At 41.6% G+C, this 27,266-nt stretch overlaps 1 protein-coding gene and 1 long non-coding RNA gene across 3 annotated transcripts in view; one reads left to right on the top strand and one right to left on the bottom strand.

Annotated features, from left to right (window-relative positions):
- COLGALT2 (collagen beta(1-O)galactosyltransferase 2) overlaps positions 1–27,266 on the bottom strand; it is a 111,819-nt gene that overhangs the window by 31,194 nt on the left and 53,359 nt on the right. The window contains exons 2-5 of the mRNA XM_042925872.1: positions 14,758–14,868; positions 11,803–11,920; positions 9,195–9,329; positions 4,590–4,794 (exon numbers count right to left, since the gene is read on the bottom strand). Of these exons, the coding sequence (XP_042781806.1) occupies positions 4,590–4,794; positions 9,195–9,329; positions 11,803–11,920; positions 14,758–14,868 (569 nt within the window). The remainder of the gene's footprint in view (positions 1–4,589; positions 4,795–9,194; positions 9,330–11,802; positions 11,921–14,757; positions 14,869–27,266) is intronic.
- On the top strand, positions 4,679–13,033 carry LOC122212165. Of its 2 annotated transcripts, none has more exons than XR_006199045.1 (3): positions 4,679–4,767; positions 11,835–11,913; positions 12,777–13,033. It is a non-coding gene; the product is annotated as an uncharacterized LOC122212165 (long non-coding RNA). The 2 variants fall into 2 exon arrangements; XR_006199044.1 differs by having other exon boundaries at positions 12,773–13,033.

Below are 27,266 nucleotides of genomic sequence, written 5' to 3'. Positions count from 1 at the left end.
GTTTACGTTGTCTCTCTATCCTAATTAGGTAAATCATCTTACCATGCGACTTTCCAAAGCTTCAGTAAAAAGGGGAGATGAGAACTAGCCAAGCTGTCCATCAAATGTGAAGGGACAAGAAAGGCATTTTCACACAGCAAGGTCATAGATATTTACTTACCATCACACTTTTTCACAAAGTGACTGGATGATGTGGAAGAAGGAGGAGGAGGAGAAGGAAGGAAAAGGAGAGGGGGCGGATTACAGAAAACAAGGAGGCCCTGAGACATAATTGACAGGAGGGTCAACGTACGGGACAAGGGAAGGGCATCCCGGGTTGAGAGCTGTGGCACCACTCAGACAACAGCAGAAGGTTCCAGAAGAGAAATCTTCACAAACATGCAAAAAGAGAACATCTGATAAATCTGACCATTCTAAGAGATGCTTTAGATAATTAGGGCTTAGTTTTAGATTGTATTAGTCATAATCGAACTAAGGGAAAAAGGCAGTCATTCAGTTAAATATAGAAGGAAAACTAGCCATAGTCCATAAGTGGCTGAGCTTCGAATTAGGTTCACATATTATAACAACAAAAACACTGGCCATCGATCTGTCTTAAATTGCCATGGAACTCTATCGGGAGGACAGAGTGTTGGGAGGACTGTGTTTGCATTGAGGGAGCACAGGCAGGAGAGAGAGCTACCTCCCCCTCTTCTGTGGTGGACAGTCAATAGATCACATCCAAAGTAAGACCAGAGAATCGAGAGGTAGCAACACAATCATATTATTTAGAAACACAGACATTATATTATACTTCTGTCATCATCTGGAGGCGTTAAAAGTGCCGGTCTCTGGGGTGCCTGGGTGGCTCAGTCGGTTAAGTGTCTGACTCTTGATCTCAGCTCAGGTCATGATTTCATGTGTCGTGGGATCAAGCCCCGTGTCAGGCTCCACACTGAGTGTGGAATCTGCTAGGGATTCTCTCTCTCCCTCTCTCTCTGCTGCTCTCTCCCTCCCTCAAAATAAATAAATAAACTTAAAAAAAAAAGTATCTCTCTTCTAGAAGAGGGAAATGATGGTACAGGGGGGTGATGTACAAGAGACTTCTAATTTTATAATAAACCTTGGGGGACTATTTGAACTCTTTCAACTATGTCCATGGATAATTTGATAAAAACGTAACAATTTTAAAAGGAAACGTGTTGATAATTAGTTAAAGTCTATGAAGGAATCTGGTACTCTCAGTGAAGGCTACTTCTGGAGGAGACAATTTTCTTTCCCTGTGAAAAAGAATGGTAAATGAAACTTCACCTCGAAGCTCTGTGCTTGTCATACGAAAATAGCAAACATTTTCTTGTACTCGTTAGTACCTTTATACTTGGATTGATACGTTTATTTTTATCCTCGGTGATGAAAGATCAGATCCAGAGAGGCAAGGACTTGTCCAAGGCCATACAGTAAGTCATTAGCACAAAACCTTTGTCCCTAAAGAGCCAATGCCAAGTATCTTTCTATCTGCCCAGGGTTCTGAAGCCCAGGCTGAGAGCTGGTAATGACTCTGGTTGCCATCTTTGCACGTGGCCAGCACTTCTGATTACTACCAGCGATGTGCAGGAGGCAGGGATGCACGCCCGTCACCCACATCTCTTGCCTTTTTTGACTCAACAGCAGACGTTCAGAAGATGACTGGCTGGCGCCAGAGATGGTTCCTGTGGCCATGACACAAAGCCCACATCTCTGGCCACAACGGGACGTGAACTCCTGACCCTGGTTTCACTATAGCCACAGAGACTCTTCTGCGACCCCTGTGCTCTCTTCTGGGGCCAGCTCAGCAGCTACACCTCAGGGCACCACCACACTTGGGTTGCGCCTCCCACTCATCAACCGCACATCGCAACGACTGGAGTCAGAGGTGAAAGGTTAAGGAGCAAGGGGTCTGTGGTTAGATGGGCCGGCCGGGAACATGTAGAGCCTTTATTTCCTTTTGGACATTTAAACAATGATACTTCAGAGGATGAAACACAGCTAGGGAGCTTCACAGAGTGAGAAAAAGAGAACACAAATTATCTTTCATCAAGACTCTTGCGAGGGAGAAGGGAAGCGATTTGCTTTGGATGTCAGAAAGGAAAAGCATCCATGGGCTGTGCAGGACTCACAGGCTCATTCTTATCTCTCCTGGAAATACTTTAAGAGAAGTTCAAGTGCCACCATGGGAGCCACAAGACTATCAGGAAAGCTCTTTCCTTCCCCCAAATGACAGTGATTCTTTCCTGCTTGACTCCCAGACCTGTTCACGGTTTATACCACCCATGTGACCCTCAGGTTTCCCTGTTTGACAGCTATTACTCATGCTTCCACATGTAAAGATCTTATCTCCCCAAGTAGCACAGAGCCTAACACGATCCTAGGTACAAAGGCAAAACCTAGAGTATCGATTCCCTCTCCTTTCTTTTCTACCTCCTCTCTCCCCAGCTGAATCGCCAAACAGCTTTGGGCCTCTCCACCTTCAATGTCCTGGGAAGGCCTAAGGGGAGTGTGACCACTAAGAAATGAAGTCTGAGTGAACAGGCCACGCACAGGACAGAGCTGAAAAATTCCTATCCAGCCTGTGTCACTCTTCCAGCCCCAAATACAGTTGTTGGTTGAAAAACTACATCATAATAATTTAGTGCATGGGTCATAATAACACCTTATGCAATGACTGTAAATGAGAACTCTGTTAGGCAAGGACCATTATTGTACTTCTGAATAGTTCACTTTCTTGGAACACCCTTACTGCAAACTCTGAAGCAAAGGGACTGGCACACTGAAAGGAATGAGAAGGCCCTGAGTCTGCTTCCCATCCTGGAGAAGTCAGAGCAAATCACAGGCCATGTTAAAAGAGGCAGTTTCCGGGGCGCCTGGGTGGCGCAGTCGGTTAAGCGTCCGACTTCAGCCAGGTCATGATCTCACGGTCCGTGAGTTCGAGCCCCGCGTCAGGCTCTGGGCTGATGGCTCGGAGCCTGGAGCCTGTTTCCGATTCTGTGTCTCCCTCTCTCTCTGACCCTCCCCCGTTCATGCTCTGTCTCTCTCTGTCCCAAAAATAAATAAAAAACGTTGAAAAAAAAAAATTAAAAAAAAAAAAAAAAAAAAAAAAAAAAAAAAAGAGGCAGTTTCCATTAACACTGACACAAGAACCTTCATGAAAACTCTCAATCTAGATGAGGATAAGAACCCTGCTTTTGCCTTGACACGGGGCTAAAGAATGCCTACACCTGGCCAAAGGGTCTAAACGGCTCTAGCAACCAAGGGAAAATAGCCTTCCACATGTCTACCAAATATTCTCATTCCTACCAAATCTACAACTGCTGAGTGGGACACCTTCGGCTTTTAAGATAGCCTGACCTGTGAGCTGTGGCTTGAATTTGTATTAACATTCTCACCTGCCAGCAAGCTGTCTCAGCTGCCTGGGGTCCTGATCTCACCCACCCTAACTTATACGGCCACATGAGTTTATTCACCATTCACCTACTTTCTAAACTCGCTTCTGCTGGCACTTAAGTAGCACATTTCTGGCTCATTGATGATGGGACCTGACTTCTCTCAGGAAGGTCTGAAATACAGCTTTGCTTCAGGAATGTCGTGGAACTTCCTGTTGAATTGCTTTCGTGAATTAAGTCCTCCCTGACTGCATGTGCAGGGTGGCACAAGAGAAAAAACTTAGCCTCCTACTGACTTGTCTTCCTCAAAAAGCCTGCACAGGCTGACTCCTCCTAAGTCCCACCAATGGAAATGCTTCCCAGTGGTTCTTGAAAGCCTTAAGTCTGGCTCTGCCTTTCCTTCTATGAGTACTGTGGCAGAGGCTGCTAGGTGCCTCCGTAAGCCTGTCCTCTCCTCTTTTGGAGTAAGAGAACTGAGGTTCTAGACTGCATGGAGTAAAGAGCACATTCTGAGCCTCGCTTACAGCTATGTGTTGACCTGTGACTAAGTTCTGGCTAATGGGATATGCATGGAAGCAATATGTTCAACTCCTTAAATGAAGAAGTGCCTTCCCTCTCTGGTTTTTACTTAATGGCTACAATGCATCCATACTGATGAGACATCTTGGATCATACAATTAAGGATGACACCTCATGGAGGATGGGGAAGCAACAGAAAAGCCTGGGTCTCTGAAAACTTTAGGGAACAGAGCCACTGTACCAGCTCAGACTTTTTAAAGAAGAAATAAACTTCTGATTTTAAAGTCTGGGGTCTTTGCCAGTGTTGTTTTGGGCCACTGTCACAGTTTCCTAATTAATAAAAAAATTCCTTGTAGTGAACAAAATGATACAGTAGCACCATCGAGAACCAATCACCTGCTCATGGCTCTCCCCATGGGCACTGTCTTCCCAGCACTCAAAAAGAAAAGAGTGGATTTCTAGGGAGGGGCCGGCCCTGGCTCTTGGTCATCGGTGCTCACCTGGACAACGATAAAGAGGGTGCTGGTATGGTTACCGCAAACAACTGTCTCTAATACTGCCTGGGGAAAAAAAGCTTTATATAGGACTGTTGTATAATAAGAGGCACAAACCAAAGGAGCTGGTTAGCTGCAGTGTTTCCATGGTGACGGAACGACTGAACATAAACAGTACCTGCTTGCCTGCTGGAGAAGGCAAAGACGATGATGTCATCAAAGGTCCAGGTGTAGTCCTGGTGCGGGGGATAGAACATCAGCTTGCCAGAGGCTTCCTTCCTGAGGTCAATTAGGAACGTGGAGTGAACCATGGGGACGGGGAAGCAGCCCAACCTCTTCCATTCTCTAATCTGAAGGTAGTCTGGGGTCCGTTTATAGAAGCCCTGGAAAAGAGAAATAGGTGGGCTATGTTCTCCAATCTGAGGGCTTCATCTTTCCCCGTCTTCTGCCAGGCGGACTGCTCCTAAGTCCCCACCAGTTAAGGAGAAGTCCCTGAGCAAAGTCACTGCCCCTCTTCTTATCTTGGCCTAAGGATTTCCAACTGAGTTCAAGAAATGCTATTTACATATGAAATAGTACTTCAGGGTCTTGTTTTCAGAAATAATTTGGGTTTCAGCATTATCTCTGGATTTAATGATCTTATAAAAGTACATTTTCTGTTGCCATCTGATAGAATTAAGAGGTGGTTGAGCAGGGGCGCCTGGGTGGCTCAATTGGTTTAGCGTCCGACTTCAGCTCAGGTCATGATGTCACGGTTTGTGAGTTCGAGTCCCACTTCAGGCTCTCTGCTATCAGTGGGGAATCTGCTTCGGATCCTCTGTCTCCCTTTCTCTCTATCCCTCCCCTGCTCATACACACACTCACTCTCTCTCTTCCCAAAATAAATAAAAATTAAAAAAAAACAGAACTGGTAGAGCAGAGCAGTTAAAAGCACAGGGTCCAGTGTCTAGCTGCCTGAGTTCAAATTCCACCTCAGCTACTTATCGTCTGTACGTCAGGTTACTCAACTTCGCTGTGCCTGTCTCCTCATCTGTACGACAGGAATGATGGCATTATCTGCTCCATGGGGTTGCCTCTAAAAATTAAGTATGGTAAAATCTGAAAACTGCTTAGAATACTGCCTAGCACCAAGAGAGCATCAACAAATATTGGCTAATATTAAAATCACTGTATTATATTGGCTAATGGTTTTAATTAAATATGCAAGTTACTTAAACACACAGCTAGGGGCTTCCACTGCCACTGCAGTTCCTCATTCAATATTCCGGTGAAGCTGCCACAGCTCCACACTTTTTTGGGGGGTTCTCCTTTTGAAAGTTCCTTCTGGATGAGCACACAGGACAACCAACCCCCTTACTCTGTGGTTTTGAACACACTGGCTTGGAATGACCCGACTTGTTTTCCCCCAACTTAACTGTTCATTCAAAAGTGTTCTTTCCTCTGCTGAATACCCACCATGACTCAGGCGCTGTGCTAGATGCTAGAGACGTACCAGCAAATGGGCATCCCCAGCCTTAGCCCTCACGACGTGTGAGGCCCACTGGGGCTTACACTCCAGTGGCACCAACTGTAATTTGACTATTGCCAAAGCTGAAATCTGTCCCAGAAAAGATGAAGACATATGATGTATGCGTGAAGGCATTAAAAGTATGTGGAAGCTTTGGGGCGCCTGGGTGGCTCAGTCGGTGAAGCGTCTGACTCTTGATTTCGGCTCAGGTCATGATCTCATGGTTCATGAGTTTGAGCCCCATGTCCCGCTCTGTGCTGTCACATAGGGATTCTCTCTCTCCCTCTCTCCCTTCCCCTCCCTCTTTGTCTCTCTCTCTCCCTCTCTCCCCCTCTCTTTGTCTCTCTCTCAGAATAAACAAACTTAAAAAAAAAGGTATCAGGAAGCTTTGAAGGGCATCTCGAAAAATGTTTTAGGCGACAGCATGCTCACAGAATGAGTGTCAGGCTTCACAAAGCCAGCACTCTAAAGGGCATCCCACTCGGTGGTTACAGAAGTTCCCACATGGTCGCCATATTTTATGATCACCCATTCTGTTGTGATGTCAGGACCCACACATGAGGCACTGCAGCCACTTCTACTTCTCTGACATTCCCTTCAGTGCCTAGAGAAGTGTTCTAGCTGAGCCAGCCTGAGCACTGACCATGTGATAACATAGAAGGATCACAAGTTAAGAACTTAAATGATGTGTTTTAGAGTCATCTTAATCTTCCTCTAGCTGTTTGATCTCAGCCCAAGATTAACCTCTTTGAGCTGAGCTTCTTCCCTTGAAAACTGGGATAATTATTTGTCTCTCTTACAGGGTTGTAGAATGGATTGCATGCGATAAGGTCTATGAAGACACTTTGACAACTGTAATTCGTTATAGGAAGTATTATTATTACTACAATTTAAAAAAAATTATTTTTGGGGGGAAGGGGCAGAGGGAGAGGGAGAGAGAGAGAATCCCAAGCAGGCTCCACACTGTTGGTGCAGAGCCCAACACAGGGCTTGAGCTCACGAATGGTGAGATCATGACCTGAGCCGAAATCAAGAGTCAGACGCTCAACCAATTGAGCCACCCAGGCACCTCATATTACTACAATTTTATATTAGCCTTTAACTTAAGGATTACTTACATCTTTCAATTTATGAGCATTCTTTCAAGGGATAAAGGAAACACTGGTTCTTTGAAGGACTGCTAAGGACACATGTGAAATACAGAGTTCTAGACTACTTAGGAACAATATTTTCAGAATGAGAATTTTGGAAAACTTATGATGATGAGTCACTGAATATCCTGAGAGTGAGGGGAAGGAAGCAGAGAAAATAAGAGACTGAGAGAACGAATTACTATGCCTCCTGCAGACAGGCAGAGGTGAGAGAGGTCTTTTTTGACAAAAAATGAATGTTGTTGGTAATAATTCCTGTTCTTGGCCAGACAACACCAGGGTCATTTTGTGTTTAAAGCCTCTGGAAACCAAGACCTGCCTTAAGCTTATGAAGTCATTGGCTGTTTCTGTTCCCACCCTAGCAGAAGACTGACTGAGCATGGTAGAAAGCCAAAAAAAAAAAAAAAAAAAGGAGAAAAATTAGAATTGCCCCTAAGTTGCTCTCTATTTTACTGTGCAAAATAAGTGAGCACATTTCTCCTGTTTGCTTTTAATGATTAAAGCAAATAAGGAGATAATAAAAACCTAGAGGCTGTAGTTACTAAAGCAATCCACCCTTGTTCCTGGTGTCAATGCATAACTCATTAAAAACAGCCCTTGAGTGACTCTACCATGCGAAACACTGCACATTATTAACTGAGAGTGTATGAATTTAGATGAACTTAATAAAACATTTTCTCCCCAAGGAACTGAATGTCTTTTATACATATGAACTTAATGTCTCCTTAAAAGAGATGTGGGTAACACGCATGCAAAATCTGTAGCAACTGCAGGAAACATTTATAACCAAAGAGGGATGCTTCACCCAGCAGTGTGCTAGAGCCACTGTGTGTTACATTTTCAGAAATTTTGCAAGCCACTTGACATTTTGGTAGCTTAAAATCTGTAAAAAAAAAAAAAAAAAATCATACGATTTCCCACCATTCTAAAACACCACAGACAGTGGCTTTGCATATGTTAAATAATTGCATCATCAAGTGGCTATACTGCAATGACTTCACCTTTCCCTTGCTTCAACAACATTTAGGTTGTTTGCATGGTGGGAGTCCCAACCTGGTGCAAACTGCCACATGCTGCCAATCAGGGCTTTTCCCCAGCAGAGAGGCAGTTATTAAACATTTCTCGGCACAACATTGGACTCATTCTGTATCTAAAACCAAACCAAATATAAAAGAAGGACTCAGACTTTAGCCCTTTTAACATGAGAACACATTGAACATACATTTTTCCCCCCTTAGCACATCTTTATTCCATACTGATACATACTATCTCCATTAGTTTAATTTATCTCTTTATCTAATTTATTAACTAAAGAATAAAAAAATGTAACCAGCCAGACATTCTAGACTTTGAAGATTTTACAAAGGAAAAGAGAGATGATGAAACTTTAAAATTTTGTTTTTCCCTTAAATTTTGTAAAAACAAGCCACACAGCAGTTCTGATTATTAAGATGTCTTTGGAAATATATTTGGCAACATGTATCAAAGGTCATCAACATATTTATTATTACTCTTTGACTCAGTAATTCTACTTTTAGGAAGCTGTCCTAAGGCAATAATATTAAACACAGAAAAATGTACAGTAATCATCATGGTCATTATAGTAGTTGAAAGTTGTGAACAACTTAAATATTTCTGAAACTAAGAGAAAGGTTAAGTAACTTGGTGATACCGTTATTAAAAACATGTGAGCTGTTATCCATGATGTTAGAGTGGTGGGAATTCACATAATTTTTTTTTTTACTTTTTTCCATTTTGCAATTTTTCTACAGTGTTCTTACATTACTTTTAACAACGCCAAAATCCCTAATTAAAAAAAAAAAAAAAATCCCATAATCAGGGAGGCAAAAAGTACAAATACCAGTACACTTTATTGGTTAATTTAAAGCATCTAAGGCTAAGCTCGTTAGAATATTTTCTTCATAACCCATTAATACAAAATTATGTATTAATTATTATGTATTGGACCTGGATTCACCTCCTTTCCTGAACATGCTTGTTCCCATAACAGTGACACACATGTTTTAAGGGAGGAAATGAGACAAGGGTGAATAGGGCTATGGTTGACAGCATGGCTGCCTTCTTAAAACTCAATGTCTTATTAACTCATTAGCCAAAGACTTGCCTGAGGTGTGATTCCGCACCAGAAATTAGAGTACAGACCCCGAGACTCCAGCATGGGTGCCACAATGGTTTTGTTTTCTGCAATCATTAGATTGAGGGTCTGTGGATTAGTTAGGAAGTTGTCAACATCGATGAACTAGGAAAAGAAGAAGAAGACGTCAGGCGAAAAAGTACTTTTTAGTAACGGGTTCAAGACAAACCCGACACTTCTGAGGGATCACAGAAACTTGCTCATGAGACACAGAACCAGTTATCTATGCTCTTCTTTATTGAAACCTGTTGAAGCTGGATGGTATTCATTCAGGCACATACATTTAGACTAACTCCCTCATGTCTAGCTCTGCCTAAGGCACTAAGCGATAAATTGGGGTTACCATACTGGGTACAACAAGCACCCAGCCTACACCTTGGTTAGTGGTTATTAACCACTAACAGCTCCCAAGAGCTCTTAAAGATTCATCCCCATGCACTCATACAGTGCCTAGCCTAGGTACAAATGAACAGACTTATTTAGGTTGTCTTAATCATGCCAAAATGGCCCCAAACAGATCCATCAATGCCATTTTAATGTTACAAGTAGAATTTTTGCTGAAAGTACATTATATCAACCCACGAAGCTGTTTCCCACTCTCAGAAGAAGCCCATGTTAACACTGATTCATTTACAGGGATAGTTTAACCATAGAGCTTATTATATAAAATAAATAATCTCACTGAACTGTACACTTAAAAATAACTAAAATGATAGATTTTATGTTATGTATATTTTACCACACACACATACAAATAATCAGAAGCTTTCATTCTTATGATAGTCGATCTGTTTACCAAGAAAATGTGATTCATCATTTGTGTGCTTTAATGACATTTAAACAGCTTTACAATATTAAATATCATCAACTTGAAGACTTATATGAAATTATTTGTCTTGAAAGGTTGCATGTGATAAATTATTGGGATGGTTTTTGTTGTGGTTATGGGTTGGGGGTGGACCTAGGTGAAAAGTATTCCTTTTAGGAATTAGAGTTCAGTGATAGAGAGCAGATATTGACAAGTCTAATGAAACAATATTGTCTTTGCTTTTTTGGTGTTATTTCTAGTGTTGTACTGTAAAACGTTCACCAAAAGAACTAAATGGATTTGGGGCGCTACAGATGAAGAACTTGATTCCCATAAACTTGTGAAGAAAAAAGCCCCTGTCAATTTTCAGAAGGGAAATGGGCCTCCAGCTCCTTGCTGCCTAGGAAGCTGTCCTCTCTTCCAATTAAGATAGGTTCCTGGAGGATAAGGACAGAATATAACATGGGTTCCTAAGCATCAAGTCCAGTATTTTTCTGGACCACTCTAAGAAAGTTCTAAGAAAAGTGATGGAACCTTTTCATGGAGAGAAATTCTTCATGAGAACCCAGAATAATTGGGAGCAACCCGGAAGTCAAGCAAGAGACACCATTACCCTGCCGTGCCCTGACCGCTTCTTTAACTGGGACATTTCTCAGGGTTGTTTGTGCAACTGGTAGCCTTTAGGGATGAGGTAACATATCTTCCCAGAGAAAGAGCAGGTTTGCTTACTGCTTGCTATAGAAGCATTTGGGTTCCCTGAGCTCTGAGTTCCTCAGCTGCAACACAAAACCACTGTATGCAGAACATCCATCTAAGCCCATACATCACTTGTGTGATGCCACAGGCATGCTGGTGGATGTGCTGTTTGTTGTAGGCAATAATCCTTTGTATTAAAAAAAAAAAAAAGAAGGGATTCCATTCCCCCAAATCACTCAGGAGCAAGAGTTTCAGAGCTGTTAATTTGACTCTTTTCTTTTTTATAGAATTAATTTCTTATATCTGAAACATTTTCTACAAAGTTAAGAATCTTTAAATTTCTTTGGCTCAATTGTTTCAGAGTCCGACTTTGGCTCAGGTCATGATCTCATGGTTCGTGGTTTGAGAGTCTTGCATCAGGCTCTGTCCTGACAGCTCAGCGCCTGGGGCCTGCTTTGGATTCTGTGTCTCCCTCTCTCTCTCTGGCCCTCCCCTGCTCTTGCTGTGTCTGTCTCTCAAAACTGAATACACATTATAAAAAAATGTTTATATTTCTTGGGGCCCCTGTACGGCTCAGTCAGTTACATGCCTGACTTTGGCTCAGGTCATGATCTCGGGTTTGTGAGTTCGAGCCCCCCATCGGGCTCTCTGCTGTCAGTGCAGAGCCCGCTTCAGACCCTCTGTCTCCCTCTCTACCCCTGCTCCGCCTCACATATGCTCTCTCTCTCTCCAAAATAAATAAACGTTAAAAAAAAAGAAAAAGAAAGACTTCTATTTCTTTACCCAGATCATTCCCTATGAACTAAAAGGATTCAGAATTTTTAATATTTTTAATAATCCAGGAGCTTATGTGCCTCCTCACTGAAAAAGCATGTCAGGGATGGGTCTGAGATAAAATCCAGGTACCCCAAAATTAAGTTCCCCAGGTTATCCCTTGTGCCTTTATTAAAAAGTGGGGGAGGTGGTTCCTAAACAAAAGATGGTTTTAATTGCTTCCACAGTGCTAGATTGTGAGCAATTGATTTGGACACATTCTACATAACATTTGTCAAGAAATCAAACATCTGTTTTTACCAGAATGTAGTCTGACCATTGTTCCCTCGCAGTTCGAAGGGCTGCCTGCCGCAGTTTCATCACATGGGCAAACCGGGAGCCTGGCCAATGCTTTGGTCCAATTTCATCAGGGTAAGATCTAAAATAATAATAATAATAATAATAACAGCAATAATAATAGGTTATAATTATTGAGTGCCTATATATTCCAGGCTCTGTCCTAAATGTTTATATGCACTAACTCATTTCAACTTCCATCAGCTCTAGGGGGTAGATGCTATTTTTGTTATCATCTTCCTCATATTACAGATAGAGAAGGAGGGATTAAGTAACTGGTGGCTTACCATGCACAAGAATCCTCATATGAGGGGCACCTGGGTGGCGCAGTCAGTTGGGCGTCTGACTCTTGATTTCGGCTCAGGTCATGATCCCAAGGTTGTGGGATAGAGCCCCGCGGTGAGCTCCGCACTAAGTGCGGAGCCTGCTTGGGATTTTCTCCTTCTCTTTCTCCCTCTGCCCCTCTCCCTTGTACGTACTCTCTCTCTCTCTCTCTCTCTCTCTCTCAAATAAAAGAAAAAAGAAAAAGAAAAAAAAGAATCCTTATATGAAATATTTCAGTGGGTTCTAAGAAGAACCCACTGAATCCTTACAAGGTTAGTACCACCATTCTCTCCAATTCACAGATGAGGAAATTGGTATAGACTGGCTAAGTCATTTGCCTAATGCTACATAGTTAATAAGGGGCACCGTCAGAATTTGAATCCAGGCATAACCGCTACATAGTTAATAAGGGGCACCGTCAGAATTTGAATCCAGGCATAACCGCAGAGCTCATGTTCCTAAGCACTTTTCAAATATATTCTGCCATCAAATAAATTTAAAAACCTGGCGGCATAAAATATGAGTTTCCCAGAAAAAAACAAAGGTTACATTTACTTGGTCAAGTATCAGTAAAGAATTTCATAGAGCCTAACACATTGATCTATCCCAGGTAGAGTGAGAATGTGGAGCAGATATAATGTCATTGGAATCTCTATCAACATCCACAAAACAGGCCACATCAGCAAGTGGGTTGGCACCCCCTCAAGAACACTTCTGAAGGCTTCCAACTGGTATGGGGATTGATACTGTCACAGTAGCCCCAATCTGGCCATCATTTCAAGTTCTTGTAGCTGTGCTGGCAGTACATTTGTGTTAGACAATGAAAAACCACAAAAACAATGAGAACGTAATTATGGAAATAAGATTAATAAACCTATGTATGCACAGGAATGCTCTAAGATGTCTTTGCAATTATTGCTTCAGTGAAAACCGGTGGAAGTCCTGTTTTTCTCAATATATTGCCCCCAAATGCCTTCACTAATATTTTTCCCATTGACCTTGGCATACAATATATTTAGTCAAAACCTGGGTACAGAGAAAATGACCAGGGTACAAGGTAGGTACATGGTCTTTTCAGCCACTCTAATCAGGCCAAATTCCAAAAAAGCATTCAAAATCTTTTATAGTGTTCAAATTTCATTGTTAACTTTTGCTTGATATGTGGACCATATGCTGGGATTTGAGATATATATGTGTATACATATATAGTAAAACTATTATCTCGAAAGGAACAAAACCCAAAAACTTGTTCTGGAATGACATTTATTATTATTATTATTATTATTATTATTGTTATTATACAAATTTGGCTTTCAACAAATGACTTATCCTGGGCAAAAATTCAGGCAACTCAATTGATTCTACTTCTACAATTTCTTAAGCTAGAATTGCAGTGGCCTTGGGAACATTTACAATAGTCAGTTTTAAATACACTTATTCATGTTGTCACTCACTCATTTGTTCATCCAACAAGTATTAATTTAGTGCCTGCCAAGAACATTGCACTGGGGAAAAATATGAAGTATTTGTATACTGTAAGCTCTGCCAAAAGACCCAAAACTTACTTAGAAAAAAGTGCATAAATTACATAGTTAGTTAACAAAGTTAGTTAAGTGTATTGCCGTGTCAAAAAGGATGAAGTAGAAAATAGCAACACTCGTGTTGAGAGAAAGGTAGATTTTTGTAACTGGAACGATTAGGAACAGCTAGGTGGGGTTTGGCATAAAATTTGGTTTCGAAGACAGAACGGGCCTTCCTGAAGAACAAACCTGCATGAGTAACAGCTTCAGGTTGAAAATACAAGGAACATTCTAGACAAAGCAGTTTCCTTTTTGGAAGAAGCAGGCAATATGGATGCACAGCTGTTGGTGTTAAGTTCATGGAGTCTTTAAAACATAGAAGTCTGAGAATACCTCAGTTCAAAAACTGAGAATATTCATTTCAAATACTGAACTTCTTTCTGTGGGTACTGGAGAGCCATTGGAGTCCTTTTAACAGAGAAATTAAACCATGTCATTAGGGTTTTAGTTAAATTGATTTGACAGTATGGTATGTAGAATGACCTTGAAGGTGGAAACAACTAAGAAATTGCTATGGTTACGGGAGGAAGTAACCTAAATGTCCATCAGTAGGGGACTGACTATTCATTATCATTATGTCCCACCGTACAATGAATACTAAGACGTCATAAAAATAATGAAGAAACCCCTTAATTATCACTATGGAATGATTATGAAAATATAAGTAAAAAAACAAGGTATATATATAATTTATGCCAAGTTTTCACTATGATCCCATCAAATACAAAATATTTATACATATATGTAAATAAATAATATAACTATTTTACCATGTATGCTGGGGCAATTTATTTGTGAACTAAGGAGAACCTGAACTTGGCTGGTAGCTGCAAGGGTAAAGAGGAAGAGAGAAACGTGAAGCTCTGTCAAAGGAAGAAATGGCAGGTCCTTGTAACTTACTAGGTACAGAGACAACCAAGAAGTCATATGTGCCTCCAAGATTAGACCCCTGCCTGGCTGGAAAACTGCTTAAGGGAGTAGGGATAAATAGTTCACAAAATATCTTGCTACTCACTCTGGTTCCTCCATAGGCCTCCACTCCACATAGTGATAGAACCGCTGTACATTTTTCAACCACTCCCTGAGTATTTCTGTTGTATTATCCACGTTGTGATCCGTGGCCACCCTGCGTGAGAGAAAGAACAATATATCTCAGTACCCATCCAAAGAAAGAGGGGGCTAATCCCAAAGAGCCCGGGTTATTTGAAAGGTGAATGGCCAGTTCTGGGGGAAGAAATGTATATATGAAAATGATATCCCTCATGGTCCAAACAAGACAACGGATTCTGAAGTGAGAGATACTGCTTAAAATCATTTTTGTGTCATTAGTTCCTTAAGCAGGGCTCGGCCAATAGTAGAATCTGTAAGTGGTTGTACTAAAATTGTATAAGCAGAAAATGAATTAAGCCAGAGTAGGCTAAGCCAGAGTAAGTTAGCCAGAGTAGGCTAACTAATCTTTTTGGAAATTTTCTTTGGCTTCATTTTTAGTTATCCAAGAAGTAAACTCTGTCTTTTAACATCCCTAACAACGATCTCAATTTACACAATAATTCAGTTGCATTCTCCTCTCAAGTTTGTTTTCGAATCACAGCAAAATTGCTAATCGGTGGTACTGGCATTACATACACTCGAGAGGAAGGTGACGATAATGATTCCCAATATGAAACTGAAAATCTAAGGTATTTTTACCTATTTTGGATTAACATTACCATTACTTACACAAAAGAGAGTACCTTCAGAAGTCTCCAAATAATGTATACAAAACTTGTTTCTACCTTAAAAGTTTAACAAACCAATCTGCTTATAAAGGAATTTAACTCAGTTATTAGAACAAAACCTTTTTAAAATTGTATCACAAAAAGAATTCATGCTGTATATAAGACATCTAAAACAAAGTTATAAAGAACACCTAAAAAGGAAGAGATGTATCAGTCAATTGGAAAAGATGAAGAAAGAAAGAATTATAATCTTGACATCAAATAAGGTGGAATTCTGGCCAAAAAAAATACTAAATATGACAAAGAAAGATACTTTATAATGGTAAAGGATGTAAGTCACATCAGGAAAACAATAAATGTGAATATCCATGTACCTTCATATAGTACAGGGGCTGGCAAACTTTCTTTAAGACCAAGATAGTAAATATTTTAGGCTCACAGGCCAGACACTCCTTGTTGCAAATACTTATAACTCTGCCTTTGTAGCAGAAAAGCCGCCATAAGTGGTATGCAAATGAATGTTCATTGCTGTATTCCAATAAAGCTTTATTTACAAGAACAAACAATGGATCTACAGGCTGTAGTTTGTCGACCCCTGACAACAGAAACTATGGAGACTTCAAAAGAAAAACAGGAACATTAATAAGAGATGTTAGTATACCACTTTCTTGTTTTAAAGATCTTATTTATTATTATTATTATTTTAATGTTTATTTTTGAGAGAGAAAGAGACAGAGCAAAAGCAGGGAGGGGCAGAGAGAGAGGGAGAGACAGAATCCAAAGCAGGCTCCAGGCTGTGAGCCGTCAACACAGAGCCTGATGCAGTGCTTGAGCCCACGAACCGTGAGATCATGACCTGAGTCAAAGTTGGACACTTAACCAACTGAGCCACTCAGGAGCCCCAAGATTTTATTTTTTTAAGTAATCTCTGTACCCAACGTGGGGCTTGAACTTACAACCCGGAGATGAAGAGTCGCATACCACACCACTTTCAGTTGAAAATGGTGCAAATGGGAGGAAGTAAATATTACAGAGAATCTATAGAACACAGTGAGACTATGCTTTCTTCTCATGCACATGTGGAACATTCACAATTGACCAACAATTACACTACACAGAAACCTCCACAAAATTGAAAGAAGATATTCTCTAATAATAAAGTAATAAAACTAGAAAGTGGTAATAAAACAAAAAAATTCTGTTAACAACTCTCTATTAAATAATCAAGGCAGAAAGTCCAGAAGCATAAAACAGGAAAAGAGTAGAATAAATAAATTAAAATGTTTCTTTTTTAAAAAAATGTTTTAGTTTTGGGGCACCTGGGTGGCTCAGTTGGTTAAGCATCTGACTTTGGCTCAGGTCATGATCTCGTGGTTTGTGAGTTTGAGCCCCTGTGTTGGGCTCTGTGTTGACAACTCAGAGCCTGGATCCTGCTTTGGATTCTGTGTCTCCCTCTCTGCCCCTCTCCCGCTCATGCTCTCTCTCTCTCTTTCTCAAAAACAAATAAATATTAAAAAAAAATTTTAAATGTTTTATTTTTGTAAAATTCCAGTATAATTAACATACAGTGTTATATTAGTTTCAGGTGTACAATATAGTGATTCAACAATGCTATACATTACTTAGTGCCTATCGTGATGTGTACTCTGAATCCTCTTTGCCTATTTCACCTATCCTCCCATCAACCTCCCCTAAAATTTTCAGGAAAATTAACAAAACAACCATTTATTAATCTAATCAAGATAGCCCAGGAATATAAAATAATTGACAAGGATGAAGGGAATATGATTGATATGAAAGAAATTATTTTAAAAATCACAAGCAATTACTTTTCACAACTCAAAAACTAAATTTAAAAACTGGATATAATGGAGGATTTCCTAGGAAGATGCATGTTAACAGAACTGACTTCAGTACAGATGTAAAACTTAAACAGAACAATTACCAAGAAAGAAGTAAAGAAAGAGAAAAAAGAAAACATTAGGCCCAGATGGTTTCCTGGTAGAATTCTCCCAGATATCCTAATATAGTAGATATTTCCAATGCTATGTAGCTTGTTCTCCAGAGCTTAGGAGAAAAAAATGAAAATTCCAAGTTCTTTTAGTAATGCAAGTTTCCAACAAATGACGAATGGATAAAGAAATTGTGGTTTATATACACAATGGAATACTACGTAGCAATGAGAAAGAATGAAATATGGCCTTTTGTAGCAACGTGGATGGAACTGGAGAGTGTGATGCTAAGTGAAATAAGCCATACAGAGAAAGACAGATACCATATGTTTTCACTCTTAGGTGGATCCTGAGAAACTTAAAAGAAGACCATGGAGAAGGGGAAGGAAAAAAAAATGGTTAGAGAGGGAGGGAGCCAAAATATAAAAGACTCCTAAAAACTGAGAACAAACTGAAGGTTTATGGGGGGTGGGAGGGAGGGGTGGGTCGGTGAGGGTATTGAGGAGGGCACCTGTTGGGATGAGCACTGGATGTTGTGTGGAAACCAATTTGACAATAAATTTCATATTAAAAAAATAATGCAAATACGATATTAATATCTAAATCTGAGGAAGACACACACACACACACACACACACACACACTCAACTTCAGACCAATATCTTTTAATGAATATGCCACAAAAATCCTAAATAAAGTATTAACAAACAGAACCCAACATCCTATTAAGAAAACATTATATAGCATAGCCTAGGATTATTCATTATAAAAGGAAACCCATTAATATAATTCACTATATTAATGGACCAAGAAAAATCATATGATTACTTCTGTAAATGCTAAAAAGGTCTTTAACAAAATTCAACATCTATTCCTGATTTTTAAAAACCACACTGAATAAAACTAAAACAGAAACAAAGGGAGGAAGGAAGGAAGGAAGGAAGGAAGGAAGGAAAGGAAGAAGGGAAGAAGGCAGAAAGAGTAAACAGAAGAGTCATGGGAAGATAGAGGTGTCTGAGATTCTTCAAAGGGAGTAAAAACGCTTCGATTTTATGGGCAATTCAGCAGTCCCTCCTGGAAGGAAAAGCCATGGGCATTAGCAGCAGCAGGGGTTCCCTGGGAACATGGCCTTGATAAGAGCAAAAGAGGAGAAGCGAACAGTGGTTACTTCGTCCATATATGGCTATTTCAGTAAATAGGACTTTGTTAAACACAATCTATGATGGCTCTTGTTCTCCCTACCTGAGCTTTTGGAAGTCACTGCTACTCCCAAAGTAACAAAAATCTTTAAAGGAGAGAATATTCAGAAGTGCTCAAGAGAAAACAATAAATTGTTAAGCAAAGCATAGTGAAGCCCCATGTTATATAGAGAGTAAATTTCTGTAAAACACCAAGTAGCTTGAAACTACGGGACTTAAGCCATAAGGTAAAGAAAAATGGGGGATCGAGGCATATGACTAATATTTGAAAATCTCACTTTACAAGATTAGATATCTGAACTAAAACTAGCCTTACTGAAAATATTATTCCAAAAAAAAGAAAATCTGGAGCTGATGCCAATGGCCAATCCAATCTCCTTTCAAGTCTCTTCTGGAAATCAGGTTAGAATCAGCTCCTCCTTTCAGGAGAAGGTCCAGGAGAGGAGGAGACCCGCAGACACACTTGGAAATTCCACTAACCAGATGGGGAGTGAGGTGATGTGTGCAGCTGTTGAGGGACATGTGCAGTGTTGTGACACCAGGTGATCACTTTCAGATGAAAATGGGATAATAAAAGGAGGCAGGAAAGCGGGCCAGAAAGCAACATGGAAGAGGCCAAGGGCTCCATCTAGCTTGCGATTGTGCTGAGAAGTGAAGAATCTCAGACTGTCGCTGACAATCATGTCCACTGTGATACATGGCCACAAGCCACCAGCCAAGTAGCCATGAAGGGCACTTTGAGAGTCAACCCATTCATCTCACTGCATGAAGCATGGGTAGAGCAATTCCTGAATTGGAGGATCAACTCTAATGCACATTAGTCTTTGCTCAAGATACTAGAACAAGAGTAAGTTAAACCAAACAAGATAAAAAAACATCTTGACTGCAGTGTTAGCCAAAAGTTATGGGAATTCTACATGCTCGTCCAATTACTATAAATAGTGTGGGCAAATTCACACAGCATCTACTTCTTTCCTTGGTTGCTGTTTCTTCATTACACTTTGCCCTGCCTACATCGATGCATCTCCTCATCATTTTAACAAAGTTGGTCTCATTGTATGAAAATTATTTTCCTGGTGTACGACTAAACAACTCCAGACTCTGCCCAAGTATCCACTACTAACAAACATCCTTAGAAATGAGCTTCTTGGATGTATGCAAAAGTGGATGTGTCTAATTAAAAACAGGGGCATGTGAGTGGCTCAGTTGGTTAAGCATCCGACTTTGGCTCAGGTTCTGATCTCACAGCCCGTGAGTTCAAGCCCTGCATCGAGCTCTGTGCTGACAGCTCAGAGTCTGGAGCCTACTTCGGATTCTGTGTCTCCCTCTCTCTCTGCCCCTCCTCTGCTCACATCTATTTCTCTGTCTCTCTCAAAAAAGTAAATACAACATTAAAAAAAAGACAACAGAAGCACAGATTTGAAATATTCTCCTTCTTGAGTGCAAAGAATTGCCTGTTCAATTACTTCCCCAAACTGTTAAGATTCTTTTTGCTCTCAGGCTTCGTGGCAGATGAACAAATCCTCCAGATGTGGTCGGAGGTCCATGCACACCGGTCTTTGATCTCCTGCCCTGTTCCAGGGGAAGAGCAGCGCTGACCACACCAGCCCACTGAGGAAGACTTGCCATCCCCCCTCAAGACAAACTGCTCTGTCCCTCCACGCCCCTGGCACAGGCGAATAAACAGAAACCCAGGGAGACACTCTAACTGCTGCCTTTTTCATCCCTCTGACCAAAAATGTGTTTCCGTTCGAATCCACAATCACGAAAGCACACGGGCGCTGGTCTACACAGAGGGCTGGGGAGAGAGATAGCAACGGCCCGGATGTGAGGTCCCAGGGGGAAACACAAGTCTCGAGTGAACACCTCTATTTTCAGAGCCCTGGAGAACCGTGTGGTGCCTACCCTGCTGCAAGTTCTCCACAAGAAAAGGCTGCAGCTGGGAAGGCCTTTCCCATCAAGCTAAGAAACTGAGGGGTCAAGATGTATGATCCCCTTCAGGGGAAGCCCAGGCATGTCACCCCACAGAAAGCTCCTTCCAGTCCCATAGAAACTGAGCCTTGGGTCTGCTAGCCTTCTCCCTTCAGGCCAGGAAAGGCACCCAGCAAGGTAACAGACATCACTCAAGGGCTCCTTGAAGAAAACAAATGTGTGAAGAGACATCTGGAGAGGTGATTTGCCTATGATTTACAGTTGCTTACATCAACAGCCTGCTTCCTCTCTTCCCTGGGTCTCTCTGGCTCAGGATGAGATAGTAAGGTGAGCTCAGCTCTTGAGTCATGCCAGTCCTCACATAATTGATTTTCTTGGAAGGTCACCATGCGACAGTGGCTTCTCTTTAGCTCTAAGAAGTACCCTGGTACTTCACCTGCCGGCCATGAAGAGGGCTGCCTCCACCAGGAGAGCTGTGGCCCTGATTCACCTGTGGTGCTCGCGGTCGGTCGCCTCTCTGTCCATCGGTCCTTGCTGGCTTTCTTTTGAGCTAGTATTCGAAATGGAAGAGCTGATAGAAACAAGTGCAGCATCCACTCGGCTTCAGAGGAAAGTCTGGGCCATTACTCACCATAATGCTGGCTGCGCCTCCACTTTCTGATTCTGCTTCTAGTTCCTATTTCCTGTTCTCTAGCTGTGCACATCAGCAAAGGCCCACGAGTCTCAGATTCAAAGTCAAATGAGGAAAAAGAGAAGCACGTACTGCAAATACCATCAACACCACAGTGCAGGGCATCTCCTTGGTTAATGAATTTCCCCGGGGCCAGCAAGTGCCTTGTCACTGTTACAGGGAAAAGTGAGAGTTCATGGAGCAGACCAGTAAATAAACATGTCTGCATGATGATATGATTTTACTACTCGGCTGGGCCAAAAGAAAAATATTGAGATTTCTCTGGCAATGTCTAAACACACTGACATTTCTCCTTGTTCCAGAAGGTCAGTTTTCATTCCTCAGTCTTGGCTCTTAAACCAACAGCCAACTTGAAATAATTAGAACTAACTCATTTATTTTTACCACAAGTCCTTCCGAGGTTGTGAGGGCTAAACTCACATTGGTAAGTGTGGGGCCACTGGAGCCATGTTGAGGATGCAGACTGGACCTTGCAGCAGGTGAACCACAGATGTTGAGGACGTGGTCCTCCCGATTACTTGCATCTGCACTGACCCTTAGGGAATGTTCTCAGCTTCCCTGCCACCCCAGAAAGCCCAGACTTCTAGTGCTACAGAACAACAGGGCTGTAATCGGTGGGCCACGACAAAGGCGACAGTGCGCAGTGCTTGATCTTTGCTGCCCCAGAACCTGCAAAATACAAACCCCAGAGGCTCAAGGAAATGGTGATGGAATGAACAACGAGGTTAGTCATCACCCGGACGATTCACACCATGACTAGTAAGTTGGCAAAAGTGAATTTTCCAACTTGGGACTTCAAAAACTGAACTACCCTCTGAACTTGTTTTCATCCAGCAAGGAAGACTCATGGATGTAGAAAATAAAGACCTCACACCTAAAAATAAGATTCCACTTTTTGAAGCAGACAAATTTATTTTCGTCATCAAAGTCCCACCACCTCTTTCTCTGCTCTCAGGCGAAGCCTCACCAAGTACTCTGCCAAGGGGAAGAGATATGCTTGGCCACTTGGCAAAATATGCTGATAGATTCCTGCTTCTTGCTTACTGTGTAGAGCTGTTTAAAGACCTAGAATCTGTCTGCTGGGTGAAAACTAGATCTGAATATGGTTAAGGAGATGGATGTGGACCAGGGGCTGGGGATTTCTCCCAGCGAAAGCCTTTTCCTAGGTCCTGCCATATCAATTAGCAGCAGCTCCTCCCAAAGAACTGAGGAATCAGGAAAACTCACTTCTCACGAAACCCTCCTCACCAACAAAATAAATGTTTCTACTCCCTCAACATCCTTCCTCCAGATGTCCCATTTAATCGCAGAAACAATCACAGGCATTGCACATCTGAAGACTGGATAAGAGTGATATAAAAGACAAACAAAAAAACAAAACAAAACTCTGTTTCTGAAAATGCAATCAACCAAAGAATCAATTTCATTCCTAAAGGATAGGAAAAGGAAATGGTAAAAATTGCCAACTGACCAGTGAGAAGTCAATTCAAGAGCCCAACGCCATCCTACTAAAGTGCAGATGAACTTAATCAAACATATTACAAATGAGGTATTTCTTGACACTTTGGATTCTGAGGTATAGTTTGCCTCTCTTGGTGTTAAGAACCCCTCACCCGTGGACAGGCACTAGCCCATTCTGAGCCCTATAATTACATCGCCCCATGTTATGGAAGAGAAGGCTGAGGATGAAAGGTTATGACTTGCTCAAGTCATGCAAAGGGTGGATGTCAGAGCCTGGACTTTTCCTTCGGATGCCCCATCCCAACCCTAGTACAAAATTCCCCCACTGCACTCACCTGTCAGATCGGAAGGAATTCTATGCATTGACAAGGACATTGATCAAGAGGACCAGAATGATCATCTTAGAATGAAAGATTGGTCCCCGTTTCCAGAGACCCCTTGTCATACTGGAATATGTTCATGCCTAAAAGTCCTGCCTAAAAGTTCTTGTAGGATATAAACAGGCTTTTATCTCTAAACCCTGGATATCTGACTTCTCTGGGAACAATGGAAAACCTAACCTTTCTGGGCACACGTTCTAGCATGGCAACAGTCTGATGGAGCCCGCGTGTGTCCCTTCTCTCACACTCTTGGCTCAGACATAGTCGGTTTCACTCCTTGTCATTACAGTGTTATAATGCACAATGTTACATTGGCTTCAGGTGTACAACACAGTGATTGGACAGCTCTACACTTATGCTGTGCTCGCCACAAGTGCAGCCACCATCTGTCACCAAGCTTTGTTGAGGTTCATTTCAGCATAATTTTCCTTGGAGTCAAAACTCTTGGAATTCTATGAAAATATCAGCAGCAGTGTCTGAGACAAGATAAATATGTTTCTCATTTGTGTAAATACTCTTCTTCCTGTTTTTCTTCTCCTTTGCCCTTTGTTTCTTCTTCCCGTTATTTTTCACCCACTCCTCATTTCCTCTTTTCTCTTCCTTGCTGGATTTTCCAGTTCTTTTAAGTTTTTCATTATGTGGGTGTGCCCTGAAGAAACAGAATTACTAGTGGAACATGTTCCTGCATGGTCAACTAGAGACCTGATACTACAGAGAGGATACACAGGATCCAGGGACACATTCTTCTGGAGCCCTAAAGCTCTCTACCCCCCAAACACCTCAGGCTAGATGGGATGCCCCAAATCTGTAATTACACATCGATTCTCTGCCCACACTGCCAGGATTGCCTTGCTCCTGCATTGTGATTATCCGGTTCTCCGTCTTTCTCCATTACCAGATTCTCTTCCCTGAGGACAGGACTGTGCCAGCACCTAACAGAGTTTACTGTGTAAAACAGGCACTAACCGGGGCGCCTGGGTGGCTCGGTCGGTTAAGCGTCCGACTTCGGCTCAGGTCATGATCTCGCGGTCTGTGAGTTCTAGCCTCGAGTCGGGCTCTGTGCTGACCGCTCAGAGCCTGGAGCCTGTTTCAGATTCTGTGTCTCCCTCTCTCTCTGCCCCTCCTCTGTTCATGCTCTCTCTCTCTCTCTGTCTCAAAAATAAATAAATGTTAAAAAAAAATTAAAAAAAAAACAACAGGCACTAACCATGGGCCTGATGAATGAATGAATGAATGAACAATTCAGGAAAACTTTTCCCGATAAAATCCAAATGCCTATAAAGGCTGAGCATAGATAACATCAAGGAGTGAAACTGACTATGTCTGAGCTAAGAGTATGAGAGAAGGGACGCATGTGGGCTCTATCAGACTGTTGCCATGCTAGAACATGTGCCCAGAAAGGCTAGATTTTCCACTGTTCCAAGAGAAGTCAGATATCCAGGTTTTAGAGATAAAAGTCTGTTTGTATCCTACAAGAAGTTTTAGGCAGAACTTTTAGGCATGAACGTGTTCCAGCATGAAAAGGGACCTCTGGAAACCAGGGACCCAACACAAAGGCCACATTATTTCAGCTCTGAATAGCTACGGTCCATCCATCTGTGCACACTCAGGACACACAGTTCAGTAATTAAATATTTCAAATACGGCTGGGAGGAGAGCAATAATACCACTCCACTGCTTTCACAAACAAAGGAAGCATTTCCAATAAAAAAAGGAAAGACAAACATGCACAGTTGGACAAATATTTCTTTCAGTCTAATAGCAATAGGATCAGAAAAAAGAAAAAGCAATGATCCAGACAGTATGGAGTGGGTACACTTCCCAACAAATACCATATATAACCTCTCTTTGCATAGCAAATAAGGCATACTGATTGCCCATTCAAAAAAAATGATAGCTTCATTGAGATATAATTCACATATCTAACATTCACCCATTTAAAGCATACAGTTCAGTGGTTTTTAACTATATTCATAGTTGTGCAACCACTGCCATGATCTAATTTCAGAACCTTTTCATCACCTCCAAGAGAAATCTGTACCCACTAGAAATCACTTTCCATTCTCCCCTGCCCCAGCCCTCGGTTACCACTGTTCTATTTTCTGTCTCTATGAATTTGCCTTTTCTGGACATTGCATATAAAGGAAATCATACAATTGTGGCCTTTTGTGTCTGACTTCCACTTAGTGTATTGTTTCCCCAGTTCATACTGCAGCATGTATCAATACTTCATTTATTTTTATGTCTGAATAATACTCCATGGTATGGATAGACCACATTTTGTTTATCCAATGATCAGCTAATAGACATTTGGGTTGTTTTACTTCTTATTTATTATGAATACTACTGTTATGAACATTCATGTACATTCAGGTGTGGACGTATATTTTCATTTCTCTTGGGATTGCTGCCCACATTTTAAATCTTATGGAAAATGAAGAAAATATATTTTATTTTCTTCTCTACCATTTATGGGCTGCACTATGTCCCAGGCACTAACTGGGCATTTTGCATATACAACTCTAATCCTTATGGCAATTCTCAAGGGAGGTATTACTATGCTCATTTAACAGAGGAGGAATCTGAGGCTTAGAGACTTTCTCCCAAAGTTTATGCTCTTTTCACTTATACTTCATCTTTGACATGTATTTTTCTCAATTTCTGAAATCCCCAGTTTTCTGTTCCAGTGCAGTGAAGAAGGATCCCTTGCTCTGCCATATCCATGTACAGATTTCATGCGACATGGACAGATGCAGCACAGGAGCACAGGGACAGATGCAAGTATGCAAGAAGTGTCACGTCTCAGCAGAGGAGCTGAGCAGATGCCACCAATGTAAACAGTCAGTGCTCGGGCCTGGCAGGGCAATGCCCTGGCAAAACACAGAACCCATGAGCAATGAGGTCATGATGAACTGGGGCCGGTGCGACCACAGAGAGAGTCACAGCCCAAAGACTGGGCTTGCTAAATGAGGCACTAGGGAGGACCTCACCCTTGCAGCCACTCTCCATGTGGAAAGGAAAGTCTGCTGAACTGGGCTGAAAATATGAAGGCAAAGTGGTCATTCGAGTGGAGAAATCAGGAGAAAGCTCAAAGAAGTGTCCATGCTCTACACGGAAAGGTTTACTTTGACTCATTTGTTTCTGTAGACTTTTAACTGTACTCAAAAATGACAGTAAATACTCTAGTCACCCATTGATTCGGAGTTACTTGAGACTCACTATTATTTGACTAACCACATTCTTCATCAAATGAAAAAGTACCAAGCGGGGGGACATAGCTCGTCTGCCAACCAGCTCTACAACCTTAATGAATTTACTTGAACTCTCTGTACTTTGTTTTGCCATCTGTAAAATGGAATAATAACAGCTGCCATACATACCGAGTTCAGTGAGTTATTGCGAGGCACCAACAACATGTGAAGGACCTCTCAAGAACGCTTATTTTGAAAGCTGGCCCTTCCCTCGCCATCCCCAACATACACACATGCGTGCGCACATGCACACACACACACACACTTTCAAATAAGAAATTAGACAGCCTGTTGAGGTGGCTCTTAAGATGTATACAACAAAGCTCAACAGGTGCATTTAAGGTGAACAAACCAGAACTACCACAGTCTACCAGTTTTTTGGAAGAAAAAATAGTGTGTCCATTTAAATACGGAGACTATGAGAGAACAGTGTGGCAATGACTCCTAACTGTCTCAGTATTGGTCTTCCTCTTCTTCCTTAGTAATAGAATGTTTAGCTGCGCCTGTGACCATCCAACTTAAGGAGCACGTTGCAAGCTCCACAAGAGCAGGGATGTTTGTCTGTTCTCTTCACCACTCTATCCCTAGCACTGACAAGACTGCCTAGGACATAGTATGTGCTCAACAAATATTGATTGAATGGTTCCTTCCTCATCAAACTGTAACCCAAGAACTGTGACAACCTCTGCATGCCTCTCTCAGTTTGATAGACACCTGAGCATCTCCTGTGCGTCTCCTCTGTGCCGGGCATCATGGCACCTCCTGGAAACAACATTTTGTCACTGGTGTCAAGACGTTCCTGGTTTCTCACAGTTTAAAAGGAAATACAGGTGTATAAGTAAACAAATAATCATGATTGGGTGTGATGTTTGAAACAATGGGCACATAACAAGGTGTCCAAGTGCCAGAGAGGAGGGGTGGTTGAAAAGATGTGGAAGGT

The sequence above is a fragment of the Panthera leo genome, chromosome F3, assembly GCF_018350215.1.
Source record: "Panthera leo isolate Ple1 chromosome F3, P.leo_Ple1_pat1.1, whole genome shotgun sequence".
Lineage (NCBI taxonomy): Eukaryota > Metazoa > Chordata > Mammalia > Carnivora > Felidae > Panthera > Panthera leo.
This window is presented reverse-complemented; position numbering and strand designations above follow the sequence as displayed.